This window comes from Gopherus flavomarginatus, chromosome 2, assembly GCF_025201925.1.
Source record: "Gopherus flavomarginatus isolate rGopFla2 chromosome 2, rGopFla2.mat.asm, whole genome shotgun sequence".
Classification (NCBI taxonomy): Eukaryota; Metazoa; Chordata; order Testudines; family Testudinidae; genus Gopherus; species Gopherus flavomarginatus.
This window is the reverse complement of record NC_066618.1, coordinates 36,479,667-36,501,815: the sequence shown is the minus strand read 5'-3', so window position 1 is coordinate 36,501,815 and position 22,149 is coordinate 36,479,667. Positions and strand designations below refer to the sequence as shown.

The following is a 22,149-nucleotide window of genomic DNA, read 5'->3' as shown; positions in this document are numbered from 1 at the left end:
ACCTAGTTTGTTAATGCAACAAACTCTCCTTTCCGTATGATTGAAAACCCACACTTCATTAACATGGTTCAGTCATTAAGACCAGGATACAGTCCACTCAACAGAGCAGATGTAGCAGGCAAATTGGTGGATAAAGTGTATGAAAGAGAAATTAAGCAGTGTGCAAAAGGTCTAGAGGGTGAAAAACTGTTAAACTGAGTCTTGATGAGTGGAGCAATGTCCACAATGATCCTGTTGTATGTGCCTGTGTGACAACAGAAAAAGGGAATGTCTCCCTTACAAAAACAACTGACACATCAGGAAACGCACACCAGCAGAACACTTACAAGCAGCAGCAGTAAAAGCTATAACAAACGGGGCGGTGGGGACACAACCCTCAAATGTCTAGTATGCAGCTTGGTCATGGATACGTTTGCCACATTATCTACGATAAGAAATTTAGAAAAAAAAAAAAAAAAAAAAAGAGTACCAAGCTAACATACAGTTGCAGCGCTCATTTGATGAGCCTCCTAGCCAAAGACTTCAGTGTTCCAGAAATAAAGGCTAACATTGTTGAAACTGCAAAATACTTCCGTAACCACCACTCTGCTGCAACTGCTCTGAAAAAAGCGGGAGTAACGAAGCTAACTCTACCACAAGACATGTGATAGAACTCAGTAGTAGACTGTTTTGAGCATTATGTCAAGAACTGACCTAACTGGATGACAGCTTATGAACAAAATAGTGAAAAAACAGATGGCACTGTCACAGCCAGAGTTCTCAACATTGGGCTTAAGAGAAATGTTGAACATATGCCGAGTACCCTGAAGCCTATTTCTGTAGTCTTGAACAAAATGCAGGGAAATAGCTGCTTTATTGCTGATGCTGTTAAAATTTGGAAGGAACTGAGTGAGATCTTAAAAAGAGAAATATGCACTGACAGAGTTAAATTACAAGCATTAAAAAAAACAAATAGGACAAGCACGATCTCCTGCTCATTTTCTTGTGAATAGTCTCAATACTTGGTACCAGAGTTAAACCATAACTGTTGAAGAGGAGTTGGCTATGATATGGACATCCAGCAATCATCCCTCCATAATGCCAACTATATTAAACTTCAGAGCTAAGAGTGAACCATTCAAGAAATATATGTTTGCTGATGATGTTTTAAAAGAAAGATACACCAGTGAACTAGTGGGAGACACTTAAGCACTTGGATTCAGAGACGGCTGAAGTGATAATCTCACTTTTAACAGCAGTAGCTTCTTCTGCTGGCGTAGAAAGAATATTTTCTTCCTTTAGACTAATTCATTCCAAACTGAGAAATCGTTCGGGACCTGAAAAAGCAGGAAAGCTTGTTTTTCTTTTCCCAGATTATGAACAAACAGGAAAACGAAGGAGAAGACGACTGAGTTAGCTGCAGAAGTCAGTAGTTTTAGTTTCTCATGTTGACCTGGCTGACATAGTTGAGTTAAATGAAATTTCAAAACAAAAACACTATTTCAGTTAAAACAATTTTAACAAAAACTAACCTGATTTTAAAAAACTTGAATGTTTAACTAAATTCAAAGAGTTGTATGCTTGTTTTGTTAAATTATGATGTTTGCTGTTGAAAAAATAATTCAAGATACATTAATGTTGTTTTATTTAAATAAAACAATTTAAACGGTCTGTCTGGTGATGTTCTCCTCCTAATACAGGATGACAAAAAAATCCTCCAAATATTGATTAACCTGTTGAATTGGATATATTTATGAAGTCTTTGGGAGGTGAACTATCTGCTTCATTTACCTTTGGTAAATGAAATAAACAAACAATCATTCATTTTCTGATATAGCTGTAAAACTAATCTGAAAAGTTTTCAAAATATATCTGTTTAAAAATGTATAATGTGTACTTTCCAAAAATGAAACCTAGATCTTAGTTGTGAAGAATATGTATTAAGGTTATAACCACTAAGAATGCATTTTTATGTAGAAATCCATGATTAAATCAAGTCTTCCTGACTAGTGATTTAAATCGTGATTTAAATCAAATCCACCCTGAGCATCTCTCTCACTTTCAATTAAAAACATTGCCGTTGAAGGTTTAACAGGCCTCCACTTTAATAAAATAAATTACATCAATTTGGTAGGAGAAAGAAGTGTTTACAATTACGGTAGAGTTGTCCTGGAATTAAACCAGCTATATTCAATGACAACATCTATGCATTTTCTTATCAGCATTTGTTCTGCATACTGCTCAGTAAATATTTGGAACAAAGATCTTTTAAGTAGTTCCTTGCTTCAGAGAACAAGGAGAATATAGTTCTCAATCCTAAAAACTAAGTATAGCAGAGTTTAAGCACACTACAAACCCTAATTAAAATAAAATGTTGTAGTAAAGGCAGGAGTTTAACTAAGGAATTATTGAAGCACTAACAAAAAAAAGTCTTCGCTCACCAAGTGTATTCTGAGGCCTGGGCTACATTAGCGCCGGGGGGGGGGGGGGGGGGCGGAGGGGCGGGATGTTTCGAACTAAGATACGCAAGTTCAGCTATGCAAATATCTTAGTTCGACTTACCTGGCCGTCCTCACCACGGCAAGTCGACTGCCGCAGCTCCCCTGTTGACTCCGCTTACTCCTCCTGCCGAGGTGGATACGGGCATTGATTAGCAGATCAATTTATTGTGTCTACACAAGACACGATAAAATCGATCCCCAATACATCAAACACTACCCACCGATCTGGCAGGTAGCACAGACGTACCCTAACATTCAGCCACATTAAAGATGCTGGCCTCAGCTGCTAATGTTTCTTACATACTGAATAGTTAAATCAATGAAAGTATACATTACTCTGGGAAAGTTTAAAAGTCAAGAAGAGGTGGAGAAAAAAAAAAGTACAAAATTCCAGGAATATCAACCTTCTCGAATCCAGATTACTATTTCTACTCCTGTAACAGTGAGTACATAATGCTTGTCCTGACACCATACTGGAAAAAGGACAGTGATAGACAATGGTAACATATGTTACTCTGCCCAGACTAAATCATAGTAGATTACAAACAAAATCTCATGGTAACATTTTGTGCAGAAAATCTTAAGGGCCACTATCAACAAGTCCTTATCTGCACTTCCAAACAAACAGAGGGTTCTTTTCCATTTGACTATCCATTAATCCAATATCCATCATTCAACTGAAATTGAAGTGAATTCACATAATTTTTTCAAAAAGGCAAATGACTACATATTATGAATCATTACAACTGTAGAAAATGGAGTTACTTGTTGACTAAGGCCATGTCAACACTACAAAGGTAAGTCAACTTAGTTACACTGACGATCATCCTCCACTGTAATTAAACCTCTTTTGCCCATCCACACAAGACTCCTTGTGATGGCAGAGTACATCCACAGTTGGTGATTGAGATACAGTTGGGACTCACCACCACAGTCGCTCCAGGAATTAGCTCAGTCCATGGGGCATGCCCTCTGCTGGTGGTGTCCCATCCATTGTCTGTTCCTTGCTGGTGTCTGGACCCACGTTGCTCCCACTTGATGGCATCCTTCTTCAGGCCAGTGCCCTCTGGCAGTGCCCCCTAGTCCATCCTCTCCTCCTTTGAGGGGAGGGGGTTAACAGCAGTCTCTCTGCACTCCAGCCAGTGATCAATCACACCCCGAAGCCTAACCCATTGTGTCAGGGTTCTGGTGCAGTCCACTACTGCCACATTCAATGGCTAGGTGTCTGTGCAATGGGGGCCTGCGCTCTACACTGGGTCCTGACCCAGAGACCCTTTGGCAGCAGATTTCCTGCCCTTCTTCTCTCCCCTTGTGCGTCTCTCCCCTGGGCCGCTTCCCCTTCAGCCTCTTTGCACTGGCCAGACCCTTCCCTCAGGGCCTGCAGCCTGGCAGGTAGTGGGCTGGAGCTCCCTTCGGCTCCCCCGAGCCAGCCCAGGATGGCACTGTCCCAGGTGCTAGTCTCCTTGTGCATGAGACAGAACTTCAAAGGGTGAAGGCGTGGGAGAGACTACTTGCTCCTCTCCTAGGCAGCCTTTATATAGGGCCAAGCCTAGCCCTGACTGGCTGGCTCTAATCTCAGCCTTGATTGGCTGCCAGCCTATGCAGGCCGCTCTGGCCTACTCTAGCCCCCTCTCACATGGGGGTGGGACAGTCGCCCCACCACAGCGATCTTGCATTGACAAAATTGTCATTGGTGGTGAACCCTTGGAAAAGGATGAGTATTTCCCACCTCTCCCAGAAATCCAATCTTGATGTGAAGACTAAACATAGGACCAATTGTGCCAGCGTATCCTTTGGAAAGTTGCTCCATCAGGTCTTTATCACAGTTCTGCAAATGGAAATTAAGAACCTGGTCTACAATGCAGTAGTTACTCCCACTTTTCTTTATGGTGGGGGGACATGGATGACATACTAAAGCCATCTTACACGTCTGGAGTGGTACCACCAGTGCTGCCTTAGGAAGATTCTCTGTATCAGCTAGGAAGACCATCACGCCAATACCAGTGTTCTCTCTGCAGCTATCACCACCAGCCTTGAGGCAAAGATTACGAAACATCAACTTTGCTGAGCAGTCATTGTACACACATGGCTGATATTCGCTTCTGAAGCAAGTCCTCTTTTCTCAACTTAGTCATGGTAAAAGAACCCACAGGGGACAGAGGAAACACTACAAGGACATCCTGAAAGTACATCTTAAGAAGGAAGACATTGACCCCATGAATTGGAAGAGCTGACTGGTAATAGCCTGCAATGGTATCACATCATACATCAACCCTCACCCTGTTTTGAAGAGAATCACCTTGTTCAAGAGGCTGAGAAGTGGCAGAGGACAGAAGAAAAGGGTACAGCATCCTGCTCTTTCCAAGCAAGCACCTGTCACATGTGGAAAAACCTGTAGACCACAAACTGATGATACTTAAGATGGCTGAGGAGTCCAGTGACTTCCCCCAGCAGACAGCCTCACATCAACGGACAGTCAATGATGGCATCGGCCGAGAAAGCAGAGCACCATGGGTACCTATCCCACTGTGCAACTCACCACCATCTGCCACTGGGTGTTCTGGAAAGGGTTTGCAGTTTCTCACAGAGACAGGCTCACCACCCATAACGCAGTTCTCTATCCCATCATACCATGGGCTTCTAATTACATTTCATGCTACTTTTCAACAGCCCCTGCAAACTGCACACCTACCATCTCTATCTCAGAGCATGGATCCTGCAGTGCTGTCTAGTTTTGTGATGAGCATTATGAATACAACATGGCTGATCCTGTAGCATTCCATGAGCTACAAACTGAATGATACTGGTGTGTCTGCCCTGCTGTGTGCCATGGAAAGAAACAATTCAAGATTGTTTTTGGCATTCACGGAGCAGCTGCTTTGTTGGCTTTGGACGGAAGAAACAAGCACTGAGTGGTGGGATTGCATCGTTATGTGGGTACGGGAAGACAAGGAGTGACTGTAGAACCTTTGGATGTGTAAAGCCACCTTCTTAGAACGGTGTGTGGAGCTTGCCCCAGTACTGTGGCACAAAGACACCAGCTTCTGTGGAAGCTGTCAACTTCAGACTGTTATCATTCAGTGGCAAATCAGTTTGGAGTCAGAAAGTACTGTGCGGGTTGTAGTGATGTAAGTGTGCAGGGCCATTACTCACCTCCTGCTATGAAGGACTGACACTCTGGAGAACATGAGAGAAATAGTAGATGGCTTTGCAACAATGAGATTCCCAAACTGCAGCAGATCAACAGACGGCGCACACATCCCCATTTTGGCCCCAGAGTACCTTGCAGCGGAGTACATCAACAGAAAGGACTACTTGTCTATGGTACTGCAAGCTCTGGTGGATCACTGGGGTCATTTCACTGATATCAACATGCAGTGGTCACGGAAGGTGCATGACACATGCATCTTCAAGAACATGGACCTGGAAACCTGCAAGCAGGGACTCTTTCCAGACAAAAGATTCCAGTCAGAGATGTGGAGATGCCAATAGTGATCCTTGGAGACCCAGTTTACCCTTTGCCCCTGTGGCTGATGAAGCCTTACACCAGAACCCCTTGACAGCAGCATGTAATGCTGCATCTGCTGAGCCTGTTATTGAAGAATGACTCTGGCTGATTAAAGGGTCATTGATGCTGCCTTTTTGGTAGGTTAGACCTCAATGAGAAAGATAGCCCCGTGGTCACAGAAGACTGCTGTGCTCTGCATAACATTTGTGAAGTTAAGAGAGAGAAGTTTTTGCAGGGGTGGATCAGCTGGATGCTGATTTTGAAGACAGATACAGGGCTGGTATAAGGCTCAACATGCAGCTATTTAATCAGTGAGGCTTTGAAAGAGCATTTTGAAAGAGCCCCAGTAACGTGTCAGTCTGTAATGCATTTACCTAGGCATTGTAGTATGAACCTTGTAATGAGTGAGTGAGTGTGTGTTTTACAATGAAAATGCTCTCATCCATATATGAATTTCAGCAGCAATCACCATTTGTTGAAGATCCATAAAGATTCCTTAGCTTTCTAGAAATATATTTTTATTCAACACAGTGATACAATTACTTTCTGAAAGGGACATAAAAATGAAGAGCACATTTCCACGTGAGGCTTTCACAGCTGGGTATATGTCCCTCAGAGTGAAGTGCCTGGATTACCGAGATGGCCCAGGAACATGTGAGGAATGTGGGGTGGGCATGGAAGGTAGTTCTGTACGAGCTGCAGCGGGAGGCAAGAAAAGATGTGTTCCATCTGCAGTTCAATCAGGAACCTCAATGTCTGTCTGGTCCTGAAGCAGTTGTATCCTGCCCAGTTCCTCTCCTGGCTATCCATATGCAGTTTCTTCTTGATAGCCTCTCTCCATGCTCTCTGCTCACCCACTTAGAAGACTGCAGCACCTCCTGGAACACGTCTTCCTTAATCCTCCTGTTTTTTCTCCTTATCTGACAGAGACACTCAGTCTGTGTGCAGGAGACGACCATCAAGGGCACGTCTGCAGAAGCTAAAGAAACTATTGAGATGCACTCACAGACTTGATTCAAACAAGTTAGAGAAACACCACTTTCTCACTTCCCCTTGGCAGGCACAAAGCATGGTTCAAGCCCCAGACACGGTGAGCTCAGCCTAGGGAGAGAGGGGGAAGGGGCAAGATAAAAAACTAAGGGTGGAAGGGTTTCAGAGGGGTATTACTACAAGTGACTAGGGCCACTATTCTGAATACTGGCACTGTTTTCCCCAGGTGATGGTGTTAGCAGCGGATATCTTGCTCCTGTGGGTAACCAAAGGTGCAGTTCCTGCTTGTGCATGGCTGCAGACCAGGTCCATATGCTGCTCACTGCGTGCTGCTTTGTTACCAGCAGAAATAACTGCCAACTGGTACAGTAAAGTTTCCAACAGAGGGGGAAGAAACAAGGCTGCTCTCCCAAGAAACCAGTGCAGAGGATTGGAGAGTAGCTCCAGGAAAGTTTCCTAGAGATTTCTATGGAGAACTCCCAGGGCATCCTGATCTAGCTCATGTCTCCCTGCAGAATCCAAACTCAATGAGTACTTACCAGAGCTACCCTCTTCTGCATCAGGTGTGCCACAGCACAACTGGCTAGATCCTTCAGGACTTAAGTAGAGCTCCTGGCTTGCCACGCCGCCACACATCCCTGTCGCCTGTCCCCCATCCTTTAACTCCCCTTCCTCATCCACCACAGTGTCCTCGGAATTCACTCCACCAGCCACTATCTCCAGCCCTACTGAGGTATCCATGGGCTCTTGGCAGTGGACAGGGGATCACCACCGAGGATGGCATGCAGCTCCTTGTAGGAGCAGCATATTTTTGGCAACACACCAGACTGACGATTGGCCTCCTTTGCCTTCTGGTACACCTGCCTCAGTTCCTTTATCTTGGCATGGCACTGCCCTTTTGCCCCACGTCACAAGCAATCAGTTCTTGCAGCTGAAGCAGAGTTGTGCCTGCACAGCCTCCTCCCCGCACAGACCCAGCAGATCCAACAACTCCGGTGTATTCCAGGCAAGAGTGCATTTGCTGTGGGGAGCCAGCATAATTAGCTAGACAGATGCAATATCAGCTCTCCACAATGAGCAAACTGGAAGAGGAATTTCAAAAATTCCCAGGGCTTTAAAGGCAGAGGGGCACATGCCTGTGTATCTGGCTGTAGGGCAATGGAGCTCAAACTGGTGACCAGAGCAGTCACAATAGTCATTGTGGACACCTCCTGGAGGCCACTTAGGGAGACATAAGCAACGCAGTGTCAATGCCAACACTGTGTCGCTCTAACTACATTGCCATAAATACTACGCCTCTTGGAGGTGTTTTACTATGTCAGAGTAGCAGGTGAGTTAAAATTGGTGGGAGGGGCACTGCAGTGCGTATACCTCCACAGTTAAGTCAACATAAGGCAGTTTGTGTCAGCCTAATGTATAGTGCAGACAAGGCCTAATTCACTTAATTATGCTATATAGCGGGATACACGTTCATATTCTGTATAAAATGTACTTTGAGCTTTTAATCACAATATAATCGACAAAAATTGAGTGCAGTTGATATTAATTAAAAAAGCCACACACATGAAAACTACCTATAAGTCAGTTGCTATAGCCCACTACTTCACCAGTTGACCTGTATTATACATCTTCTCCCTTCAGCAGCCTCTGAAAGACCACATGAACAAGTGAAAATACACAGTAAATGTCCAGACCCTATTCAATGATCAGTAAGGGAAAGTCTTGAATATGTGGAACGGAGTGAAAGGCTAATAAATTTGCCATAAAAATTGACCAACGCAAGCACAAAGTTTACTTATCTGCCCTCTACCATGGTGAGTGATGATAAAACAAACAAAAATAAATGGATGCAAGAGTGAGCAAACTGAATTTTGCAAGACTGGGTTGAAGGATGAAAAGCCTGTGTGGCCGCACAATGGAAGTACTTGTCACTGGAATCATAATAGGTCCCTATTTACCAGGAAAGGGATTAAAGGGAGACAGAATGAACAGTAGCCACTGGGAAAGAGAAAGGAAGTAATGTGACAAGACTGCTTTCCACCAGAAGATCCCTATCAAAAGGTGAATTCCTCCAAATGAGCCTTAATCAGTGCCAAAAAGATGAGGGTAAAAGCAAGTGAATATCTGCAAATCTGATCGTCTCTTCCTCACCCCAAATTCAGAAAAGATTTTACAACTTTTTCTGTGCAAAGGAGAAGTCCCTGGTGGCCACAGTGTTGCACCCCCTTTAGGCATACAATGAACTCTAGCCTTTTGAATCATAGAAAGATTAAGACACACCCAGGTTCCAAACAGGTCAATCTACATTGGACAGAATGTTTAAACACAGTTCCTTAATTCAACTTGGTTTCAGACAAAACTTATCTAAGGTCCTAATTAAGTTACCAACCAACCAGTCATGTCTTGAGTCCCAAGACAAAAGTTAAAACACAGTGCCTTCAGGCACATGGTTATAGCATAGCTTGGACCCACCTACTATGCAAGAGAACCACATTTCAACAAGTTGGAGGTTTCCATGTACTAATAAAAATGAATTATTATTGTAGATGGAATTTAACAGTTTGGCAAACAGCATGGATGTGTACAGAGCTCATTAGAAATAGTTTCAAAATATTTAGCCTAAGCCTTTATCTAGGCTACCACACGGTTTAAAAACAATGTTCTAAGAAGGTTTGAACCAATCCATGCTGATCAGCCAGACCAGATCAGAAACCAGTTTAGCTGCAAGAATGTTTACTCTGAATTTAAACATTCAAGTCAGTTCCCAGATCTGCACAGGTGGCACCAAAGAGGCCTGCTCCAATATAAAGAGAGGTTCTGCCATGTTGCCAAATGTTGGTTCTCAAAATAGGAAATAAATTCACTACATGTATTTGACTATGTTCCTTTAAACAGAGAAAATTTCAAAGCTATATATATATATATATATATATATATATATATATACACACACACACACATACACACATACTTTACTCTTTCTTCAGTAAAGCTCATGGACCATTTAAGCTATTTGGATATACACAGCTTCTATGCCCCAACTATTCCGAAGCAGCCCTCCCAAGGTGGTGACCTAACAAAAAAAATCCACTCCCATTCTCACATCCTTCCCTGATTCTTAATATAAAAAAGCAGAACCCACTTTTATTTCATCTGAATAAGGTTTCACAGAAATTACAGATTTAAATACAACCAGTAGTCAAGAAACAGAAAAGTGTGAATCCCTCAAAAAAATCCAAGATTTTGATTTGATTGATTTGAGAAACCCAGCAACCAGAGAACGAGCAACATGACAAACACATGACATTCCTATAGATGGAAATACTTGAAGAAAAATAGGTTTCTCTTTTATTCACCATGTGCATTTATTATATAATAAACTAACCGAGATCCTCTGCTGTAGCCAAGAAGCAATCTGCATAACATTGGGTGTGTTAAGAGACCACAAGGTGGCTTAAATTACTTTTGCACTCCCGCAATCATAGAGTTGTGCTCAGGGACCTTGGGCTAGCCCCCAGGGTAAAAGTTAGTAATTATTGGCTCTCATTTACACTGGCGGCCAATGGCTCTTCTGATAAGCAGGGATCACGGAACCCCAGATAGACACTCACACTTATCCCTATGACCCGACTAAACCAATATCTCCTCCACTCAAGGAAATCCTCACACTTGTGTGGTGCTTTTTTGGGTAGCTTGTACCACTCCTCCATTGTCTTTAGAGGACCTGGCTAGATTTTAAAAAAAGACAATAATTGTTAAAAAATATTAAAGTTTAGTCCATTAAAGTGTGAATGAATATATGCAAGTTTTTCCTTCCAGTAATCACTGGGTTATATTACCATTTCATTCAATGAATACAAGTGAGGAAAGGACAAATGTAAGACTAATTTACAAGCATGGTCAAGGCTCTCCTTTCATTTCATTTGGGCAGATTGTTTCTGTTAAACAGTTGCGATGAAGAGTGTCCCTCTGATAGGATTTAATGAGTTCTATTTGGTTTTTAAGAGCAAGATCTCACAGATACAAAAACAAATGAGAAAGATGAGACCATATATAGTCCACCCCCAGGTGCTAGTACAGGATTATTCCCTACAGTACATTTTCTAGTGCTTTGTGCAAACCATACAGTATCCCCCAACACATTATGCAAATGACATACATAAAAGCAAACAGACTATCCATAATTAGTTCTGGCCTCAGAGGAGACACCTCATTCACCCTCACTGAAGCAGTAGCAGCTGGCAAAAGGGAATAAAGAAATTGGAAACAAAAATAGGTCCACTACCTATCCTCCCAAGGGTGTAAACTCATGACTGCAAGCAACATTCAAAACCTAAACAGCTGTTCGCATTTTTCAGAATTAAAGAAGGGTGTTGACATTGAACCATGTCTAGCACAAAGTATTTACTAACAGCGTGATCCATACCAGGCTCCCCAAACTACAATGCCCATTCAGTCTAGTGACAGCCCACAATGCTTTGGGTAATGTAGTTTGTATAAGAGAGCTCACAGTACACAAGCTGTTATAACTGAAGCCAGACAATATAAGGCAAAAACAGTTTGCTTTCAGCTGAAAGCAATTCATTTATATCCCACTGACTAACCCAGAAAGAAGCAGTGGCACTATTTGTACAGTTCCTCTACCAAAAACTAAGGAACTGAAGAAGGGGGGGGGAGGGGGGAACACAGATCTAAAAAGGAATGCTTAACATATATGCAGCACTGCTACTAAGAAAATATAAGAGTAACTTTCTAAACAGCTTACTTTAGGAGAGAGCATTAATGTTGCATCTTACAATGCAAAAATAAAACTAAATAACTTTCTGATCTTAAGAAGATGAAGTCACAATGCAAAGCATATATGATTGACATAATGACTAGAATCCTCAAAGCTAATGTAACCAAGCAGCACCTTGTCTCTGACAAAAAGGATGCATTTTGATGAGGTTTTACGGGTTTTGTATATATTCATTAAATATTTATATCAGCGTGGAATTGGGAGTGAAAAAGGGATTTTCTGTTTAGACATATTCATGTACATATGATACACTGGCTATATTCACATTAAAAGCCAAGTCTTGTTTAATGCTTACTTCGCAGTAAAACCCACTGGCCCCAACCAGGATCACAGCCAATTGTACTGGGTGCTGAACAAACTCACACAAAAATATACATTTTAAGAAGTGACCTGTGAAAAGGGCATGGAGGAGGGAAGTATGTAAATATATATTTGTTTTTATAAACAAACCGATTAAGACAATTATCCCAATGTACCATTCAATCTAGCACAGCAATTCTCAAACTGGGGGTCTGAACCCCTCAGGGGGTCATGAGGTTATTACATAGGGGGGTCGCGAGCTTTCAGCCTCCACCCCAAACCCCGCTCTGCTTCCAGCATTTATAATAGTGTTAAATATACAAACAAAAAAAATGTTTTAATTGCAGGGGGAGGGAGGGGTCCACACTCAGGTTTGCTATGTCAAAGGGGTCACCAATACAAAAGTTTGAGAAATCTAGCCAAATAAATGAGGCCCACTACCTGTACAAGGTGATTAGCACACTGCCACCAAAGCAAGAACCAAGCTCAAAATATGGACTTAAAACCCCTTCGTGGAAGTATATTGCATAGCTAGTAGCTCACATTAATAAGTCCTGCTGTTACTCTGTTCAGAACAATGACACCTTAAATCCATTTTTATTCAACAGTTTCCTAAAAAATGAATTCTATTTCTATCCTATATAAAATAGACATAACTGTAGGGGAAAAAAGTCACTGAACAATATCTATTAAACAAGCTTATCTTTTCTGCCCCCTTCCAGCTCTTATCATTGGGAAAAAGAACACCAGCAGTGGAGAACGGGGTTGTATTGTCCAAATGGTTAATCAGAGAGCTGAACTACAGACATAAAAGGAAAAAAAAAAGTGATTAAAACCTTTTGCCTGAAAAGTCTACACGTTACATGCATTTCTATTGAATGGCACCAGCATCACAGCACTATTGCTTGTGATCATTTGACAGTTCCTTGAAAAAGTAAAAGCTGTCCCACATTTTCTAAGCCATTTCTGTTACCACTAAATTAAAGTGTCCAACCACTGAGGATGTTTTACATATTTTAAAGAGTATGCCACATTCAAAAAAGCATAATCCTGAAATATATAAACCATGTCAGCAGAACAAGTTTTCCCCATAACCACCTCAATCATCTTTCAGAAAGACAAAAAAAAAATGTTATGGGGGCAGCAATGGCAGTGAAATGTCATTTTAACATTAATTGGTACATTTTAGACTAAATAATAGATTTACAAAAGTGAACACAAACCCTGTCCAGACTGGGCCTCGAACTTTGTTTGCACCAAACCAGTTTATAAAAATAAAAATAAAAAAAACAGTAACTATTTAGACAGTTCCTGCTACAGTGTGCACAGGTGTATTATCTGTGCTCAGCACACATTAGAAAAAGCACACAAGTTATTTTGTATTCAGAGATGTTAGGATCCACTCTGCAAGGTCACTAAGTGCCTCCCACAAAAGTGCTAAGTACTTTGCAGGACTCAGTCCCTTGCATGGCACAGCGTTCAAAATCCTTAAGGACAGACATCAACTAGGCTTGGTGAAGGTGGGGATTGCCTAACCTGTTATCCATAGCTGCATTAGAAGGCTCTGCCTATAACTCATCTATATTAGCCCAAGATAGTGCCAAAATAGAAATTGTTTAGATTTCCAAACAGGTAATGTTTTCTCCCAAAGAGAGTTCTAACTTCTGCTCTATTTTCCCCCAGTGTAGGTCAAAAATAACTCCTGTGAAATCAACATCATTCTAGCATGACAGAGCAAAACTTGACCCAGCCATTTTGAAAGCTGGCCACCACCCTTTCTGGTAATCTTGGAATTTATATTATACATACTTATTCTCTGATTGAAACATGTGCATAACTCCATATCACCACAAATTACACATGCTTACTGAAAGGAGTACTAATCCTAAAAGAAAGTTCTGTCCATGCATTCATAAACTTGTTATGAATCTATTTTTTTTAAATATACACATGCACTACACACCAGCTAAGCTTTACAGTCCCAGATTCACTGATGTCCTGAAAAAGTGGTGGCTTTCAAAATTCAAAGTGGTGGCTTTCATACGTCCATAAAGTTTTAAATATGATGCAAATACACAGTCCTTAGCTTACTAAACCTATACAAGTATCAGAGGGGTAGCCGTGTTCGCTGCTTTTACAGATCCACACTAAGAGTCCTGTGACACCGTATAGACTAACAGACGTATTGGAGCATGAGCTTTCATAGTATTCACCCACAAAAGCTCATGCTCCAATAAGGTGCCACAGGACTCTTTGCTGCTTAAACCTATATAATATTTTGTGACTTGATACTTAGATTAGCTGTTAATTTACCACTGTACTTCAGACTTCACAGACAGAAACCCTTTAGATACCTAGCCCTATTCGAGCATTTATTCCCCACTTAGAAAACTTTCAAAGTTTTCTAAGATAGCTGTTCCTAATAATTTAACCGGTAATTAAACTGAACAGAAACTTATCTTTTTGAGACCTCTTATCTTTAGAAATCATGTTTGCACTAAAATCCAAGTAACATAACTAAGTAATACATTACTTCTCTATATCTCCAGCATATCAAATCTTTAGCTGTCATAAGGGGAAAGGTAGTGAATTAAAAAAAAAAAAAAAAAAAAAAAAGGTAGGCTTGTGATAATATCCCTTGGAGTTCAGAGCTGTGCTTAATAGCTTTTACTTAAGCAATAAAGCTAATGGAGTACAAGTTTGTTCTCCAAAACTGAGTTTGAGGTGCAAATAGCATCTTTGCCTTTTACTTCTATATAGTAAAATTATTACAGCACACACCTGTAGTACATTTGATATATAAGCAGTAATGTTATTTAAAATAAAAGCGAAGCTTTTAAAGCTATGCAAGTGGTGGTCCGGATGCTTTCTTCTCATAGGAAATCCAAGATGGTAACTCCAGTGTGGATTATTGGTCAACTGTTCAGAAAGCTGGACATTTTATAATAGAGTAGAACCTCAGTGTTACTAACATACTAGTGAAAAACACACCTCATTTGGAACCAGAAGTATGCAATGAGGCAGTAGAGACAAAAAAAAAAGCAAATACTGTATACTGTGTTAAACGACTAAAAATAAATAGAGAGAAAGTTTAAAAAAGATTTGACAAGATAAGGAAATTGTTTCTGTGCATGTTTCATTTAAATGAAAATAGTTAAAAGCAGCATTTTTCCTCCGCATAGTAAAGTTTCAAAGCTGTATTAAGTCGATGTTCAATTGTAAACTTTTGGAAGAACATAACATTTTGTACAGACTTACAAACATTTCAGAGATATGAACAACCTCCATTCCCAAGGTGTTCATAACACTGAGGTTCTAGTGTACCATACCAGTTCCATTTTTAACATGCTGGGTTCCCCTACATGGGGTGCGGTGGGGTGGAGGGGTCCTTAAAATGAAGGATCAGTGGTGATAGAGAAAGCTCAGTGACAATTGCCCCAGTTTGCAATTCTGTTTCTACGGGTATGGCTACATCTGGAATTTCAAAGCGCTGCCCCGGCAGCGCTGCGGGAGCGCTGCCGCGGCAGCGCTTTGAAGTGTGAGTGTAGTCAGAGCAGCAGCGCTGGGAGAGAGCTCTCCCAGCGCTGCATGTAAACCACATCCCTTACGGGTGTAGCGTGCAGCGCTGGGAGCCGCGCTCCCAGCGCTGCTGCCCTGATTACACTGACGCTTTACAGCGCTGTATCTTGCAGCGCCCAGGGGGGTGTTTTTTTCACACCCCAGTTGCAGCGCTGTAAAGTGTGAGTGTAGCCAAGGCCTACAATTTCGAGAAGAGTGGCAGGCTGCCCTTTCACTGAAAGCTGCTTCCCTTCTCTGCCAGCTCCCCGTAGGCGCAGCTCCCTTGAATTTAGGTAGAAGTCTAAACCTAACTCCATAGGCGCAGCTCCCTTGGACTCAGACAGAAGTCTAAACCCAAGTTTCCGATCTCTGCTCTCACAACAGTCATTTCAGCAAGGGGGAAGCAAGAGCAAACAGGAAAATGCCAACACACAACTAGAAACCAAGACAAGAAGAAAAACAGTTAAAGAACAGGAGAAAAATATGAATTAAAAATTAATAGGAATTGTGGCAGAACAAGTGGCACACCCCACTACCAACAAAGCAGGAGACTACTGATACAGTATGTACCTGCTGAAACAGCCAAGATGCGTGTCCTCATTCTCCCACTTCTGTGTGCATGGACACAGACACAGGGCATACCCTCTCTTATCAGATATTTCTTCTCTTGCCATAACAATCAAGTCTTATTACCCTGCTTACAGAGGGTGAGGCCAAAGACTTGAAAGCAAGACTTGATGGTCACAGAGGGTTTGGAACTGTATTAGCAGCTAGCTAGGAATTACATCCTTGTAATATTTATTGCAACTCAAGCTCAACTCCTCTCCCTACAGTAAGTACAGGTCAATATGTGAAGTCCTCAAGCATAGTATCATCATCTGCATGTAAATCAATTTGCAGCCAACTATTACATGTACGTGTGTAATACTGAGAGATGAAGAGAAATTGCACAGTATTTGTCACCATCTAGTCCATGTGACTGTCATGTCTTGTGTCAAGATGACCACACTGTGAGTAAGACCCACTATTAGCTGCAATCTATATTTCTGCAAACCTAAAATACATCTTAATGTCTGTAATAAAAGGTTTCATTAAATTGTTTCCTTAATATCCCAATGCAAATTATCAGCCTGGCAAATCAAATGGTAATTCACACTTTAAAGAGCTAAAGTCCATTTATACTTAATAAATGCTGTACACATAACCCTAATTCAACCAATCATATAAGGGAGGAGGTCCCAAACTAGAACCACTAATCACTTTTGTGGCAGCCTTTAGGTCAAAGTTATATTTTGTAAAGTTACAGCCTAGCAAAAAAACTCCTACTTCTAGAATATCTAGCAGCATGTAAATGGGATTAACTGAAAACTTGAAAAGCCTTGATGGATCTGTTCAGCCATCACATATGCTATCCATGGTCATACTACTGTTGTATCAACTGCTGTAGCTGAGAATCTCCACTACAAATGCTTATTTTCAACAGATAATTTGCCTGTAAAAGGTGGCTATTATGACTATCATGCCTATAATCAGAGGATTAACTAGCTTCACATATAATTTAATTCAAAACCATAACAATTAGTTCATTTGGTAACAGTTTACATATTAAACAGTCACCAAGAGTCCTTAACATGGACTAAACTCCAAAGGACTCATTATGGTTTTTCATGCTAATGATAGGTGGATTATATGTAAACCTTAGTGCCAAAGATCCAATAGATTCAGTATGAGCTGAATTACTAAGCAGTTTCATTTGTGCACTAAAAAGTGCAGTTTCTTCTCTTCCCATAATGTTCCAGTAAAGTTAAGTTATGTGATACATTTTCCAAGAATTCTCAAGCTTTCAGTTATGCAGATAACTTTAAAAAAAAAAAGTAAGTGACATTAACACTGTCACCCCCAGCACAATAGTCAGTTTTTCCACTAAGGTTTTAAACTAACAAAACAAAAGCAAACATATTCTGCATTAAAACTAACACTGCCCCCACCTCAACCTGTTGTACTAAAATATTACCGGGGTCTCAACACTGGGATGATCTTACCATACCATGTGTGCTGCTGTTACATCAAGGCACTAGAATGAGTCAAGACCAGTGGCAGACTAGAAACAGTTGTAATGTAAAGTTTGGTTTTTTTTTAAATAAAAACACTTAAGGTGAACTCAGTGAAGCAAAGCATTCTTCTTATTGATGACGTTCAAAAGTATGGGTGGTTCCTCCTTAATATCAAAGACAGCCAGGGGAAAGAATAGAATTTGTGCAGGCTGCAGACTTGGTATAATAGATAGTGACAGTATGTTGATTTTCTTATTGAAGTTTTGAATTAAGAGAGTTCAGCTAAAGCCATATACAAGAAGATCTGAAGAAAGTCATTCTTGATGTCCAGCACTGATTAATTATGAAGCACTGGGGGCAATGAATGCTATAATACAGAGTGTAGAATGAAGGGTTTGAGGTGGGGGCCCTTCAAGCCAGGACTACCACTCTGAACAGGCAGTGCTACCACAAGGCATTTAATACACACAGGAACGCTCCACCACCAACACAGGACATATAAATACTCCCACACAGATATTTAAACCAGAGCCTGGGGCAGCAGGGACCCGGCTACCAGCATATCGTGGAGTTAAAGGCTGTGCCCACAGACACGTCTCACTGCAAGGTGCTGGAGTTCGCCTGCATAAGGAGAGGGGGGTCCATACACCAGCGGCACTCGAAAGAGGCTGGCAGGCCAGGCTGCCCCAGCCACTGACATCCTGGGGGAGGGTGGGAGTAATGGGGGTCAGGCAGGCCAGGCTGCCCCTCACACCGACAACACCCGAAAGCTGGGGGAGAGGCCCGCTGCCCCCACCACACGAGTGCGTGTTTGGGGGGGAAGGAGCCGCTTTAACTTTACGACGATCCCCCTAGAGGAGCAGCGGCGCCTCCCGGCAGATCCCGGCTCCCAGCGTCCCACTCCGAGGCGGGCGGGCGGACAGGAAGGAGGGAGGGGGCGGCCATTAAACCAGCTCCAGCTAAGCCATTCCCGGTGCTCAGCGCCAGCCGGCCTAGCGCGGCGTACCCAGCCCCCGTCCCCACACACACACCCCGCTTTTCCTACCTACCTGGCTGCTGCTGCCTGCGGGCGGCTCGGTGCCTCCATCTACCCCGGGCGGCCCCGCTGCCCATCGGGTCGCCATTATTTCATTCCCGGTTACAAAGGAGGAGCAAATCCTCTGGAGCCCTCATTGGAAAACACTCGCCCGCCCGCCCGCCCAACGCCCAGCAGCAACCCGAGCCGGCCCCGTGCCGGGGGCAGGCTTCACGGAGCTGCCATGGGGCAGGGCAGGACGATCCCCCTGGACTTCAGCTGAACTCCCCGGCTTCCACCTTCATGGCTGGCGAGGGAGAGAGGAGAGATGTGTCAGTGCGGGGGTAAAGCCGCCGCTGCCGCCACCCGTCCCTTGTTAGGCTAATTGCACTGGCTCGTCATCTTCCTCTTCCTCCTCCGCCTCCTCTCCGGAGCCCCAGACGCGGGGGGAGCGGGAAGCGCCCACCGCCTCCACTACACACAATCGGCCGTGCCCCTGCAGGGGGTGGGTACGTGAGCCAGGGTGTGGAAAGAAATCCCGCTGGCCACCAACCCCTCCTCCCAGGCACGGCGAGGGCAGGAGTCCGCCCGGCGCAGCGCTTTGGGTGACTTTGCTACCTCGGTTCGGCCAACTTTGACCAACTTCGACGAGAAGGAAAAAACGTCTTGGCAAAGGCAACTGCAGGGAGCTTCCCGTTCCTGCAGCCAGGGTGGAGACGGGGGCCGCCGGGCCAGCTGCAGGCTGTCTGCAGAATTACAGGGTCCCAGACAACCCCTCTGCTGCCCCAAGGCGCGGGGTGGGGGGGGACCCCGCGTATTACAGCGGGAGAAGCTGGCAAAGTCGGGGTTGTGATGTAGTGGGAGTTTGCATCAAACGCCCCCCACGATTCTCTGCATTAGCTGGAGCCATTCCTGATCAAAGCCACAGACACCTCCGTGCCTCCAACCCGACAGCTCCTGCCCCGAGCTTCCCGCGCACGCAGTGAAATTTAACGCACAGTCCCTAGCAGGAGCTGGAGACGGGTCTGTGCCTTCTGGCAAATGAAAGCCAAGTTCGCACTCAATCCCCCACTGCGGTGCCGGGGGCAAACGGGCCCGTGGTGCCAGCTGCACCCAGATCGGCGCCAGCTGGGCGCTGCGTTCCCGGGCTGCCGGGCGGGGGGGGGAGGAGGCATTTTCCAGCTCTTGTGTATATTTTTACTACAGTTGCTTCTTGAAATTCACAAGCGCCGCCTCGGGGCCAGGGGGCTCCCCTGCGGCCACCGACACACCCCACAGACTCCCCCTCCAGAGCGGCACGGTGTGACCCCACCCCCCATACACCCGCGCTTGCCCGGCGCGGATAACAAGTCACAGGACACGTTGTGACCCCCACAACTCCAGCTCCTCATTGGCTAACGAGAAAGCGGGACCTGCCCCCAAAAGCCGACACCCGCTGCTCGTAGCAGGGTTCCCGCACCCGGGCTGAAGCAGAAGGGGCCAGTCTCCTGCTCCCGAGCAAAATCGCTACAGTCCGGTCCCCGGGTCCGGAGCTCCAAGTTCAGCCCGGAGGAACAACACACGGGGCCTTGATAGTGTCAGAAAATGCCTCCCTGACCCGCTCCACCCTCCGATCCACGCCTGGCTTGGGGGAGCCAACAGAGGGCGCCGTGGAAAACTGTTCACGCCCAGGGTTGGTAGCAGAAACCAGCGTAGCCTCATACTCCTGTCCCCTTCCTGCCGCACCAACTCGCTGTTATCCGCTTGGGCTGGCGCCCTTCTCCCCCGAATTTCCAGGCGCCTTCTCCGAGATCTGCCTGCTCTGGGCTAACATTAAAAACGCAGTAACTGACCAACTCCAAGTGCCCCTCCGATCCGGAGCCATTGGCCACCTATCATGGATTCATAACCCAGGGACCCAGCTCCCCGAAAACGCACAAGTTCCCTTTAAAGCCGCTATCTGCGTACTGAGCAGACGCAGTAGTAGGGCCGGGCCCTTTTAAATCCTCTTTCACCCCTTGCTACTTACAAATTCCTACCATAATAACAATTAACCTAACACTCTCTTCCCCATCCCAAGTCTGGAGCGATTTCAAAACCTCCTGTCCAGCATTCAAGAGCAAGTGATTTAATCCGGAAACAGTAACTACCTCAACTCCCTTTCCCTACCAATTACTCATGGCTCCTGGAAACAAACCTCCTGCCCCCCAGCTGCACCATATTTGTGTAATAATCTCTGGGGGGGAGATGTTACTCAGGTCCCATGTGGTGGGGTTCTTTGTGATAGTGGGTCAATAGGGCTCATAATTCTCCTAATGAAAGTCTTGAGGCCTTTGGTTTTACTTTTGTTTAAAGGGGAGAACACAAACTCTCTCCGCTTCCAAAAGCATTCAGCATTGATGTGTTCTCTTGATCCATCTTTTCCCCACCTTCCTAAGCAAAGAAGGGTCTCCTTAGTTGCGTGTTTTTGCCCTACATAACCTTCTTTCTGCTCTGATCTAGGGGGTCCCACAGAAGAGATAATTGTACCTCCCAACCACACAATATCTGCTCCTCCTGATAATATATCTAGAATGCCAAGAAAGGTGTTTATATTATTCAGTCTAAACCCAGAGGGAAAGATTTCTAACTATCCAAATACTAACAGGAGTACTTGTTGCACCTTAGAAACTAACAAATTTATTTCAGCATGAGCTTTCGTGAGCTACAGCTCACTTCTTCGGATGCATAGAATGGAACACACAGACTACAAAGAACATGAAAAGGTGGAAGTATGCATACCAACAGGAAGAGTCTAATCAATTGAGATGAGCTATCAGCAGCAGCAGAAAAAAAACTTTTGAAGTGATAATTAAAATGACCCATAGAAGATGTGAGGAGAACTTAACGTAGGGAAATAGATTCAATTAGTGTATGATCCAACCATTCCCAGTCTCTGTTTAAGCCTGAGTTAATTGTGTCTAATTTGCGTATTAATTCAAGTTCAGCAGTCTCTCTTTGGAGTCTGTTTTGGAAGTTTTTTTGTTGCAAAATTGCCACCTTCAAGTCTGTCACTGAGTGGTTAGAGAGGTTGAAGTGTTCTCCCACTGGTTTTTGAATGTTATGATGTCTGATGTCAGATTTGTGTCCATTTATTCTTTTGTGTAGAGACTGTCTGGTTTGGCCAATGTACATGGCAGAGGGGCATTGCTGGCACATGATGGCATATATCACGCTGGTAGATGTGCAGGTGAACGAGCCCCTGATGGTATGGCTGATGTGATTAGGTCCTATGATGGTGTCAAAATGCAGGGGATGGAGGGAGGGCTCTCCCCTTTTTTTGATTGTTGAAATATGGTAACCCTAGGCAAGGGGGGAGCCGGGGGCACATGGGGGCTGGCACCTGCATACATCCACTGCAGCCTGTAGGAGCCCCCAGGGGGTGCCAGGCCACAGCCTGGACAGGAGGGGTGGGGGGGCACAGCTGC

General features: G+C 43.9%; 1 protein-coding gene across 7 annotated transcripts in view; it reads right to left on the bottom strand.

Annotated features, from left to right (window-relative positions):
- The window catches only part of ARHGAP21 (Rho GTPase activating protein 21), a 219,631-nt gene extending 199,445 nt beyond the window's left edge, over positions 1 to 20,186 (bottom strand). For 2 of the 7 annotated variants that reach the window (XM_050938985.1, XM_050938984.1), the window contains exon 1: positions 18,738 to 19,678. In XM_050938985.1, the coding sequence (XP_050794942.1) occupies positions 18,738 to 18,812 (75 nt within the window). In that variant the 5' untranslated portion in view covers positions 18,813 to 19,678. Of the gene's footprint in view, positions 1 to 12,071; positions 12,089 to 18,737; positions 19,679 to 20,162 lie in introns of those variants that run through there. The other 5 variants (XM_050938980.1, XM_050938978.1, XM_050938979.1 and 2 more) reach the window with 5 other exon arrangements.
- Between the last annotated feature and the right edge of the window lie 1,963 nt (positions 20,187 to 22,149).